Source organism: Chinchilla lanigera, unplaced genomic scaffold, assembly GCF_000276665.1.
Source record: "Chinchilla lanigera isolate Chin_1 unplaced genomic scaffold, ChiLan1.0 scaffold00011, whole genome shotgun sequence".
Taxonomy (NCBI): Eukaryota; Metazoa; Chordata; class Mammalia; order Rodentia; family Chinchillidae; genus Chinchilla; species Chinchilla lanigera.
Window position 1 is genome coordinate 5,462,058 of NW_004955412.1, and position 13,455 is coordinate 5,475,512.

The window sequence follows — 13,455 nt, forward strand, 5'->3', positions numbered from 1 at the left end:
TATATCTGAACTTCTGAGAGCTCTAAAAATAGTCTATGATAGACATATACAAATATAAAAAGCATATGCTTGTGGCTTAGAAATTGTAGCTCATAGAAGGATTAGATAGAACAATGCTTCATTGTTCCTCGAGTCAATTAAGCCTGTAGGTTTAGCTGGATTGGGAACAGCCCCTAGCATGTGACTCTATAAATAACACTTGCACAACAAACATGGGCTTGATAAGTGAGCAGTAAATCTGGGCTGACTGCCCATTCCCAGTACTGCTGTTAGAGTATTATGGGGGCCTGACACAATAATAAAAGTTTAAAATTAAAATTCTTCATACTCGTTTTGTATTATTCGTCACTTTGCAGTTTTAATCTTGTTTTTCCAAAAGCCAGGTCATCTTAATAAAAGCAGACTTCGATTTGATCCCTTGGTTTCTCATTAGAAACAGTGCTTGTTTTGTGATCTTACATATATTTAAGTATGTATTTTCTCACTTTTCTTCTGGGATGAAGGTGATTTTTTTTTGGCCAGATATCACTAGCATAACAACAGCACAGGTTTCTGTCATTTTATCTTTGTATACTTTTACTGGGAAAAATTCAGAATTTCAGTCCCCATAATATAGATGTCTTTTCAATCTAGCCAGCAGAGAAGAGTTCACAAAGATAGTTTATTGATGTCTTTGCAGGTCACTTTTGTCCTAAAGTCCCCCCTCCCATCCTGCTTTTTTTCTAGAAAAACAAAGAATAAAATACAGAAGATGAATCATGTTAAGGGCTTAAACAGTTGCTGACTGCATTTTAAGATGTTTCTATTCATAATTGAAGGTTATATTGTTAGATTCTTACATCTAATTGGGGCCAGCTAACATCACAGAGTGTTGAGGAAACTGTGCAGTGGAATAGATAGTTGATATTCCACAGATGGTTGAAGATAGTGTTGCTGGAATTTTGTAAAAAGGAGGTTTTACATGTTTTTTAGTTTAGAAGGAAAACATTTTCAAAAGTGGATTATGAGGAGCTGGGGATATATAGCTCAGCAGCGTAGCACTTGCCTGGCAAGTGTGAGGTCCTAAGTTTGATTCCTGGTATCCAAAAAAAAAAAGGGATTATGAAAGCAGGATAAAACATTAGGTTTTGTTTATAACAGCTTCATTTTCACTTGTATTAGTTGAAAATCCTAAGATTGCATAATTTTATGAATTGAGTTTGAGAAAACCTATTATGTACACCTCAAATTACTGGTTTTGCTTTCTTTATGTCTAATATTTAAACCATATTTTTTTGTGTACACAAAATGTTTACGCTCCATCGATTTTTTTTTTTTTTTTTTTTCATCCTTAAAACAGTATAGGTGGTCACGTCTCAAGGGTCTGCGGCATTGCTTCTCAAACTGCAGTGCACGTACAGGTGCATGTGCGTCTTGTTAGGCTGCAGATATTCCTCCTTGTGGGTTGGTAGAGCTTGAGGTTTGGGGGCTCCACAGGCTCCCAGGTGTTTTCAGTGCTTCGCCCAAGGCCTAGTTGTTGAGCAATAGGGGTATAAGAGAATTGTAAGTTACCTATTCTTTGAGATTTATAAATTTTGTCACACTATCAGCATTGACATTAATCAGTAAATTGGTTTTACTGACCTTCTTCAGTTCACTGAAGTAGTAGCATGAAACTAATCCTAAAATTTGAGAATAGATGTAAGAAATAATGATTGTTCTGTTGCTGTCAAACTCCTTTCCTGTTGTGTTGCTCAGTGTCACATACATAAGAGCTGTCAATTCAGTATTTAAAAATAAAATGCACAACGAATTTGAAGAGTGTTAGAATTTATTGTGGTAGACTTTGGCTGTTACTTTAAGAAATGTTGCTTATTCTTTATCTTAGTTTAGGTTGTCAGAATTGACTGTCTCACGGCTGAATTAAGGAACACTTATTTGTACAAGGAAGTTTCCAAAAGTTAATATTTGACATTTGGTTACAGACATTAATTTTTTTATTCTCAAATTATTTTGCTGCTTTTCTCTTAGGAGCCAGTGTATCTACATTTCCTAGTTTCTTTTTCTAGTTCATTCTTAGTGCTACGCTGATAGCTCTGTGTAGGTTGGACTAATGGTCCAGAAACTTTTTGTTTCTGTTCCCTACCACCAAAACCTGTAGTGTCTACCTACTGCATCTTTTTTTATCACTTAATATACTAGGTGAAAACCAAGGTCCCCTTTAAACTCCTAAAGCCCTGGATCTGTCATCTTCCCTTAATTGAACTCTTAGCCTGTACTTAATATGTTCTTGGCCCATCTACTGTAAAGTTTTTCTTATTTTAAATACTGGCCTAGCAAAAGAATGAACTTGGGAAAATCATTTGAGGGCCTCGTTACTTTTCTGTATGCTGTTGAATATAGTGCTCATAACACTGGGAACTTTAGCAAGTAAATCAGTCACATTTTAGTGAAGATGTAGGAAATGGGTAAAACTTGCCCACACAATCCAGATTGCTGTTGACAGAGCTGGGTTTTATTATACTGTACGCCTGTCAGCTTGCCTGCCTTTTTCACAGACGTTGTTTGTAAGAGGCGGCATCTTGGTCTTTCAAGAATTAGGTAGGAATTAAGTGCTTTTTGGGCCAGTTGGGGAAAGGTTTTGTAAGGTGGACCTGTAGCCTCTAGTAAGACATTGGATGTTTCAAAAGAATCAAAGAGTATATGGGTTTGCATAAAGGAGTTTTCTAAAGTATCATTTTGTCTAAGCCTACGCTGAGTTTACCACTTGTCTCATAAAACAATATTTTCAGAGTTAAAAATAGAAAATAATTAGATTAGTTCAACGTATTCTAAAGATAGTCTAACTGCTGGACTTCCTACAGGAAAACAAATCTGAAATTCTACATCTTAAGATATGTAAATAAATTCTTTGCTGTTATTTTGGGAAGAAAAAAACAGTTGGATTTATGACACCGATAAACTGTGATCTTATTGCAGAGCAGGTAAGGCTGGGAAGCAGTAACTTGTGAAAATTTAGATTGATGAAATTTATGCAGCGTTGAACAAAGTTTGTGTCCAGCATTAGTGTCACCTGCTGGCTTTTGTATTTTGATGGATAATGTGATGTTTCATATTGGAGAACTTAACAAAATAATAAAGAAATCCAAACATGGGTAGAAGTGAAACATTTGAAAAATAACTTTTTGCATAATCCACTAATTAAGGCCAGAGTATACCGAGATACTTAGTTTAATATCCTCCTATATGATACGATCCTGTGAAACTCACTCCTGGGCCTTAAACATGCAGAGGTTCTGACTTTAGGAGGAATAGCAGTGTTACTGTCACCATCATCAAATTATCCTGGAACATTATGTTCTGTCCTCTGTGGGAACATGAGAACATTAAGGGCTACCTGAAGTCTTAGATCCCCAGGACTAGACTTCAGCTTCCTCCTCGGCTGTAGGAAAGATGGTGTTACATTCTTTCATGACTCACTCCTAAGAACTGGGAGAAAGTCACTTCCAGAAAGGGAGGAGGCTGTGGGTATACTTCCATCCAGCACATTGAAGGGCCAGTGCTTGATCCCCAGCACTGGGGGTTGGGGTGGGGGCTTACACTGTTACAGTTAAGTGATGTGTCCGAGGACAGAGGGCCCATGTGGAGGGTCAGAAAGGTGGGAGAATGAGCTGTTACTGGGTTTAGTGAAGACTTGATCTTTTGGGACAAGGTACTTAGCAAAACTTGAACCAAACACTGCCTGTGTTGTCTAGACCTGAGCAGATGCTAACGGTGCTGCTACAAGGTAGGTATAGCCATTAGTGAAACAAGAGGTGCTGGTAAGTAGCGTCATACTCCAGTGAATAAATGAACATTTTTTTCTTCACATTTACATTTAGTCTGTAATAGCTTTAAAGTGAGATTGCCATTTCTAAGTATATAAATCCTTTTATTTTCATCCATTTTTCTACTTGCTGAAGAAATAAAACCTAGGAGATAATACTTAGGGCCACTTCTAAGTCAGAGACCATTGTCCTTTCTTACTTGTTAATAAGATGCTGTTGATGAGGTAGCGTTCCAGTTTCATTTCAGGATAATGGCAGTGTTGTGTCTTTATGTGGCTGTCAAGGGGTGAGTTAGAGAGAACTCAGCTTTAAAACTTAAACAGCTACAAAAAATTATTTTGGAGGGTTTCTTTTTAAAAATTAACCATTTTCTGTCTCCTTTTTGAAAATATGAATTCCTAATTGTTTAGTAATAAAGAGTTTAGTGGAGTTGTAATTTTATCATGTAGAAGTAAACACTGTCAAAATAATTTTGATGACAGTTCTTCCCATATACTTTAACAGCACACATATATTTTAGAAACAGCCTTGTACTATATGTACTGTTTTATAGCCTAGTTATAAAAACTATATTATGCATATTTTCCATATTGTTAAAGTATTTTTCTGAAATATCAGGTGCAGAGTAGGACATTTGGAACCACATTTCTTTAACCAATCCTCTTATCATTGTTACCTATTTTTCAGACTTTTGCTTTTAAAAGTGATAGTGAAGAGAACTTCATGAATAAATTTTTGAGTAATTACCTGGCTATTATTTCAGGAAAATTGTTCAGGAAGTTTTATGTGTATAATCTGCAGTGTTGATTTCACTGAAACAATGAAATGTGGCTAGAAAATGTTTTATTGAAAGTGTTTATTGAGGGGCTGGGGATTTAGCTCTGCGGCAAAGCACCTACCTGGCAAGTGAAAGGTCGTGAGTGTTCAATTCCTGGTACCGGAAGAAAAACAAAAACAAGCCAACAAAAAAAAGAAAGTGTTTATTGAAAGCCTGTATACCAGATATTGTTTAAGATGCCTTGTAGTTTTATGTTTCATAAGATCTTAAGGTGTTTTCATCATGTTTTATGTAGAAATCTATATGCATACATAGGTTTTGCTGTAAGTTATTAATATGTAAAAATTGTTGCTAGGTGCTGTAACACATGCCTGTGTTCCCAGCAGTTTCAGAGACTGAAATAGGGAGGATCATAAGTTTGAGGCCGACTTGTACAACTCAGGGACAACTCTTCTCAAAGTAATTAATAAAAAAGTGCTGGTTATATAGCTCAGTGTGAAAGCCCTGCATTCAATTCAAGAAAGTCAGAGAGCGATGTAAGTGAAAGGGAAGGAGGGAAATTAACAAAAGGTTTTATGTAGAGACCTGTTGAAGTCATAGGAGACATGGAAACTTATAGATGGCATTTTAAATTGTGTTTTGGCTTTTGAGTATATATTTACAATAAAGATCTTGTTTGTTTGTGTTTTACTTTTTTTAAAAAGAGGTTTTAGGCATTAAAATATGTTATTTGGCCTTTTTAGATCTAGAAGAAAAAAGTAGGTGATTCTCAGGAATCTTGAGTTTTAGTGCTGGTTATTATTTTAGATGATTAATTTACAAACTGTATTTTATCTTGAAGTTAGTAGTGAATAATTGCCTATTAGGTGAAGATGATGTCTACTTACTTAAAGTTCTACACATAGGTTTTTCAGACCTTGCACTTGAAAGATCTAAGAGATAAACCAGCAATTGTGTGGTGAACAGCGTCTTACAGAGGAAGAGTAGGAGCTGAGAGATGGTGACTCTGCTTTTGCAGAGCTCATCTAGCATCCTGTGATATTAGCCTGCAGAACTACCCTGCTTTGATAAGGAGAATTGCTTTTAGGACACATAGTACTTGGTGTCTAACAGAGTGGTTTGTTCTGTCTCAGTCACATCGATCAGACAACGACATGGCAGGACCCCAGGAAGGCCATGCTTTCTCAGATGAACGTTCCAGCCCCCACCAGCCCACCCGTGCAGCAGAATTTGATGAACTCGGCCTCAGGTGAGCAAGACACTACAGTTAGCCCGCACAGCAAAGCTTGTGCTTTGGTAAAACTTGTGGAAAATGATCATTTTTTTAAGAAAACTGAAGCATGAATGGTGTTAACTTTCTAGGCAGTTTCATTTGGAGACATTTTTATTTCAAAATAACACGTGCTATATGGTAGCCTTATTCAGTTGTTCACCCATAAATGGCCCAGTAACTAAAAGTTGGCAGTTTACTCAAGGGTTGGCTCTGAAGTGTTTCCAGAGTTCCGATTTTGTCAATCATGACATGTCTGTTTCATTCTGCTGCTCTCTTGCCTGAGGTCTTCCACTGAAGCTTTGCTCCTCTTTTTGTGGTTTGTATGGGCCCTGCGGTAGGCCCTGCGGTAGGCCCTCCCCCCCGAAGAAAACGCAGTTTATTTCATGCCTGGTTATGGGAATATTAGACGCCAAGCTATGGTGTTCCTAACCTACCTTTTAAAACTGATACTTGTTTTGCCTTGGAAATAAGTTGTGAAACGCAATGAACCTTACTTAGCTCTAGGTCTGATATGTTATTAAGCACATCTCTAGCATATTCATAAAAGTCAAACCTTTAAAAAACCCTGGGAATTGAATTATTTGGTAATTTACTTGAATCTGCAGGTTTTCTCATCAGGTATGTAACAGTGCTCCTTATGACAGAAGAAGCAATTAAAGAAAATTAGATATATATACATGAAACGTGTATATAGATACTGTCTGACCACTTTCTACTTTAGTGGGTGGAGCAAGGCCTAAGCTAGTTCATTGTGCATCTTTGTGTACTATAGGAAAAAATATGTCTTGATCTGGACTGGTTCTTCTGAGCACTTCCCCATGATTCAGGGCATCAGCTTGTCATAAACCTGGTCCAGTGGATGCACCACTTTTCTACTCTGAATTTGTACTTAGTGTTACAATAGCCAGCAGTGCGTCTCAGTCCCTTTCTCTGAGGGATATACAAAGCAATTCATGTGTTTATCCACTTGGTATGATGAATGGCAAGGAGTGCCCATGGGTGCGAAAGGGTTAAAATGGGATTTGGACCCACCTTTATGCTCCATCTAACTGGTTTTGCAAATCTCGTCTGGGGATCACAGACCTGCACCACTCTGGGATCTGTTTTAAAAAAAGTTTTGTTTTGACTTTTCTGGTAGAAGTAGCCCAGTTCAGTATAATGGCACATGAAAAGCCAGATGTGCATGTTTTGGAGGAGGTCAAAGGTGAATCATCTGATTACTTACGCATGGATGATGAAGATGCTCCATTACGGTAACGTAACAGAAGAGTGGTGTGGGTGGATGATGATGGTGATGATTTGACATTGGCCGTGTGAGCGAGTTCTGTGACAGTGAAATGAGCAAATTGACTGATACACAGGCAATGCAGATTTCCTTGTAGATGAAAGAAGGAAAACAGCAGCATGAGTACATGTTTGACTAGTCGAAATGTTGCAAAATGGCCGCCCAACCCAATGGATCGGTCCCTTGTTAGAATTGGTCTAAAAATATAGTGAAGGTCTTGACAGGGGTGAAACATACTGGACAGAACGCCAGCACGGCCTTTCAGTGTCGGAAATTGTAACAGATCAAATGCTACAAGGTGCTGTGAAATGCAAAAAGGATGAAATTCAAGTAAAACGTTCTGTATACTCCAGTACCCATTTTGAAAAACGTATTTATTTTGACACCCCACTAGCTGAACTGAAACCATTGGTAGGTCTGCTGTGCCTAGCACAGATTTCTCACGCTGATCGCAAGAATATAAAAACCTTACGGAAAAGCGAAGGGTCAAAATACGGCATAAAAATTCACGCCTTTATCGATGTGAAGACTTACTTTTCTCCGGTTTAGACATTTATCCCGGAACTCAGCCACCAGGGCCTTGTTCGTGTAGTAATAAACCGAACAAGGCTGGGAACAGACATGCTGCTCCCATCTTCAAACTAATCGGAAGGTGCATTTGAAACTGGTACCGGTTTCCAAGCCGTGTCACGTTTGCTAACAGAGCACATGTCGACCGGCACGGGAGGTACACAGGAACAGGCAGAAATTCCAGTGAAATGCTGCCGTTCACGGCAGAGAATCACATAGTGCAACCTTTGAATTTCAGAAATATATAACATGGCCTCGTAAACGGCAGAGGAAAGCAAACTGGTACTGCTGATGGCAACCTTTCACCGTGATGGAAATCTTGGTAGGGAGACCTCGACAGAACAGAAGCTTGAGGTGGAACTTTCTCCAACAAAAGCAGACGTGGAGTAGAGGTTGCTGAGTTACGCAGCAACCATGATGTCGCTTGAAACCGAAAGCGCTGGCCAGTGGTTGTGTTTTCTCTGACCCCACACGTGTGGTGGCATCAACAGAGTGATACTTTCCGAAGGAAAGCACAAGTGCAAAGTGTCACGGGGAAATTTCCTTGGAGGACTGGGACTGCAGCTGGCAAGAGACCGTTTATAGCAGAGGGAAAACAAAATGCTTCTGGCCAGCGAACTACGCAAAGAAACGGTGGAGCGCAGCGGCGAGCTGACGGGTGGACCGGCAGGCCCGGCATCCCAAAGACTGCTAGGACAGCAGGAAAACCAAAAAGATGTCACCGTGTCCTGCAAGAAAATACAAGACAGCAAAACACGGGCACTATCCGTGTGAGCAGTACTTGTGTGCGGAATAAGCGGTTGTCCCGTGTGAAGACTGCCTTGGGGGTGACGGGTGAAGCAAAGCTTATTTCTGTGGTAGGGTTTTATTGGTATTTTCATTGTAGTTCATACGGGAATTTATTTCTGATGTTTCTTTCAGGTTTGTAAGGAAGCACACAGCCGATGTGAAAATGGTGATGCCTTTTCTAAACCCACAATTCCTATTAAGAATTTAATAATTTATTTTATTGCTGTTTTATGTTCCTGTTAACTATACACTGTGTAATATAATAAGAACCTCCTGACAAAATGGCAAGACCACTGGGATGCCAAGCACGTCCTACAAAAAGGCCAGGACAGCAGAAGACGTGCTGTCACATGCTGCTGTCATGTGTGCAAACTGCCTCAGGTGTGACAATTGAAGTAAAGATTTTTTTTTGTGGAGTGCTGTTGATATTCTCATTGTCATTTTGTGGGAATTATTTTAGACTTCATAAACGGAAAACGAGTCAATGTTGAAAATTTTGATGCTTTTTTATAAACAATATTAGAAACTCAGTACTTTTTGTGATTTTTTTTTTCTGTGAGATACTCATTGTTGAATATAATAAAACTCATAACATTTTAAGTAATAATGAACTAATAGAAACATTCTACACCTTGATGACAAAATTAGTGTTATGCTGCAGGGGCTATGTAGCAGCTCTGGTGGTCTTGCTGGTTTTCTCTTTCATAGCCTGTCCACTTCCTCTATCCATAAGGTGACCATAGTGTTAAAATTAGGGGCTGCCCTCAAGATTTTCCCAAGCAGCAGCCTGTGTGAAGGATGGTAGATGGTGGGGAGGGTGGTACTGGTAGTTGTCAGGAGGCCCCTCGACCGAAAGGGTTCACAGAAATTGACCTGTTCTTCCCTCAAGACGATGTCTCTGTAAGGGAGTATTTCTGTAGTTCTGTAACTCTGCTTTCCTAGCGGATGGGCTGAAAACCTGGAGTATATAGATTGAAGAGGTGAAAAGGAAGAGCAAGGTGGAATTTATAATTGTGCTTTTCTGGTTATAAATTTACTCTTGACGAAAAAATACCTTGTGTCTTTATTTGAATGTTTCATTTACATATTTTGAAAATCTGCTTATATGTAAGATTTGATTTAAATCTTCAAAAACTTAAGGGACAAATTATACAAGTATTTTTAATTAATATTTGTACTTGATAACCTAGTTTTTTAATTTCCAAGTTTTCAATAAAAGTTATAAAATTTGCCTTATATTTGTGATCCAATAATGACAGTTTACATTATTTATTTTGTCTTACTCCATCTGAAAGTATATGTGGGAAATTAGTAACATATAAATCATTAATTTAAACCTTACTTTGGAAGATTAGGCATTTTGTCTCTATCAAGGTTGATTGTGATTCTTTGAAAACATTGTGGTTTTTTTCTATTCTGATTATAATGGCTTAAGAAAATGAGAGAATTTGGGCTCAGACTTAGGTTTAAAATCAGAAGCATGCATCATCTTGGTTTTAGTGAATTTAAAAATAATACGGATGTTATCACCTGTCTTGTAAAATGCGTTTGTGCACTAAGTATAAATTAGACATGTTTACTGAAAGATGTATTCAGCAAAGATGCAACTTGTCAGGAACAGTGACGGGCGTGGCCAGAAACAGGACTGTGGTGAGTTAGTGCCTTATGAAGAAAGAGTTCTGGGTAGAGTTGGAAGGAGAACTGAAATGGAAAGGCAGTGTCCAGAGACTTGAGTACATTTACATAATGGCAGAAAATAATAACAAGAATAAGAAGTCCGTATATGCCAGGCATTGTCCGAAGGTCATTTTGGACTATCTCTTACGATAGCCATCAGCTGCTGTTAGTAGTCACTCTTTGTATATCAGAACACCTGAGTATTTGTCCCCAAATCACACTTTTAAGTGACGGCAGACAGATTCAGATTTGGTAATGGGCTTCTAGATCCGTGTGAACCATGGTCGGGATAAATGATAGCATAAAGCTTTAGACAGAGCAGATGGGGATAGGACCTGCTAATGCACTTAGTTACTTTCTCATTGCTGGAACAAAATACCCAACACCCACAACTTAAAGGAAGAAAATTTTTAGCTCACAGTTTGTAGAGGTTTCAGGCCATACTCAGTGAACTCCCAAGGCAGAGTGGCATGGCAGAGGAAAAACAGTCTGTGGCAGGCTAGGCTGGAGGCAACAGCAAAAAAGCAACAAGCCTTTGTTTCTGTTTTACTCCATTTAGGCTACAAGCCTAAATCGTGCCACCCATACCCAGGACTAATTTAGTTGTCACACACCCTTAATCCATATTCACACACCTTAGATCCGGCCACCCCCGCAAAGCCTCATCTATGAGCACAGGAATCTTCAGGGAGACATCTAGATACAAGCCACAACAAAGTACTCGTACATATACTGGGAAATGGCTTCTTCAGAAGGTGGGCATATTTGCTGAAGGAGGCTCCTTTAAGGCATGGGGAATGTTTAGAGAATATGGTCATTGCCTTTAATGGAGATGGTCAGTCTGGTTAAAGTTAGGAAAGGAAGAGCTAGCTGACAAGTATGAAGAGCCCATGTAGCTGACCCTAAAGCAAAGTAGCTAACAACGGTTTGAAGATGAGAGTGAGGTGTTACGTTGGGTATGCAGTCATTTGCTTGATAGGTACAGGTGATTGGTTCCAAGACTCCCATCACCCTGTGGACACCACAGTATGTAGATTTTTTAAGTCATAATGTAAAATGGTGTAGTATTTGCTTATGACTTAGGTATATTGTCGTGTTTACTTTTAAGGTTTCTGTCATTACTTTTAATATTAACACAGTATAATTAGTTGTTATACAGCTAATTGTTCAAATAGTAGTAATGACAAGTCTGTAATGTGCTTAGTACAGGCACAGTTTCTTCCTCAGATATTTTCCTTTGGTGCTTGGCTGGATCCAGGAATGCACAGCTTCTGAGTAATGGGAGCCAGCTGTATGTGGTAGTTCCTAGAATCAGAAAAACGCAAGCTTGGATTATTCTGAATTTTGTCACAAAAATATAAATGGAGATGCAGCTGTCAAATCAAGCACTAGGGCTACTGGAAATATCTGTATATTATGAGTCTCTTTCTAAATTACAAGAACTCTTGTGTTCTTCATATCACTAGATATTTAGGAGTTAAGAGGAATTCTGCGTGGTGTTGGAAAGCTTTGGAATGCGTGTCACAGGAAGGGAATTGTAGTCTTTTTGGTGTTGGTGATCCACCCTAGAATTTTGTACATGTTGAGCGTGTGCTGTAACACACAACGGTACTCCACTCCCCATGGGAACTGTAATCTTGATATACCTCATCTCACATAGAATTATAACCATAAATAAAAACATGCTAATAATGTTTCAGTCTAGAGACTTTTCTTCATCTGCAAAGCAGCTATGCCACGTAATGTCCATTTATTCTCTAGTGAGATTCATGTCACAGGTTCCTGAACGGCTTTAAGAGAAAATGATGTTACTGTTGGTCAAAGATTATACAGAATGTTGTCACCTGACTGTCTTTTTGAGAAAACCAGCAAAAGTGATCCCCTTCTGTGCTTCAAAAATTAATCTTCTAAAGAATCTTTAAAGCCTAGAGACAGTGAAAGGGAGTTGTAAATGCATTTAAATAAATTTGAAGGACATTCACTGTATATAACAGAACAGCAAATAACTTGGAGTTAAGCAGGCTGTCTGCATAAAGTTTTCACCTTGAAGGGAATGCCTTGTGAATCTAATCATCCGATACCCCCAGATAAAAGAACCTGAAGTATTTTACTGGGTTAATCAAGCTAAATACTAATTTATATTTTTATTACTTATTTTAACAAAAACTTTCTAGTTTTAGTCTTTTTAAAAATTGGCCTTGCCGGGCGTGGTGGCACACGCCTGTAGCCCCAGCACTCGGGAGGCTGAGACAGGAGAATCGTTGCGAGTTTGAGACCAGCCTGGGCTACAAAGTGAGCTCAAGGCTAGCCTGAATTGCACAGCAAGACCCTGTCTCAGAAGGACGGACATACATACATAAATAAGAAATGGGCCTTATTCAAAATTTGAATGCAGCTTTGTGTTCTGCTCTGACTTACTCCAACTATGAGGCTAAAACGATGTATTTCATTTCTAGAAACTTATGGTTTTGTGTTTGGTCAAATTTGCAAATATATATGTGGGAAATTACTCAAAAACAAAGGTTTACCAGGCAAGGCTTACTGTGTCCTATGAAAAGTATTAATTTATAGGTATTATTTAACTATCATTTAATTAACAGGTAAATGACAATGTATTTTGTGAAAGGATTTTAAAAGATGGAAGGTAAGAAAGGGGAATTCTTTTAAATTAAATTTTATAAAGGCCAGGGTATAGCTCAGCAGCACAGTGTCTGCCTGGCAAGTACAAGGTGGTGAGTTTGATTCCCGGTATGAAAAAAAATTAAATCGTATATATGTATGTATTGCAGTACTGGGGATTAAATCCAGGGATGTTCTACTACTGAACTACAGTGAAAAAATTAAATCGTATATATGTATGTATTGCAGTACTGGGGATTAAATCCAGGGATGTTCTACTACTGAACTACAGTGTATCCTCAGATCCTTATTATTTGGAAGCAGGGTCCCACACGGTTATCCAGGCCAACCTCAAACTTGTGATGCTCTTGTCTTAGTTTCCTGAGTAGCTGCAGAACCATACCAGATTAAGAGGAAGTAGGAGGATTTGAATAATTCATTAAGGTAATAGTTTAGTTTTCCTATTTCTGTGTTGAAATAAAATAAAGCATACATATGCGTATATGAACCTATGTCCATAAAATTACTTGGTGATTGCCCTTTAGAAGTTTTTGCTATAATGTGATATATTTGTAGTACATTAGTAACTTTTTTTTTTTATTTTAAAGATAAGGATAACATAATAATAGGGGGGACTTAGCAAATTACAGACAAAATG

At 38.3% G+C, this 13,455-nt stretch overlaps 1 protein-coding gene across 1 annotated transcript in view; it reads left to right on the forward strand.

Moving 5' to 3' along the window:
• The window catches only part of Yap1 (Yes-associated protein 1), a gene marked incomplete at its 5' end in the record, with an annotated part of 109,863 nt that overhangs the window by 38,192 nt on the left and 58,216 nt on the right, over positions 1 to 13,455 (forward strand). The window contains 1 exon segment of the mRNA XM_013511126.1: positions 5,718 to 5,833. Coding sequence (XP_013366580.1) covers positions 5,718 to 5,833 — 116 coding nt within the window.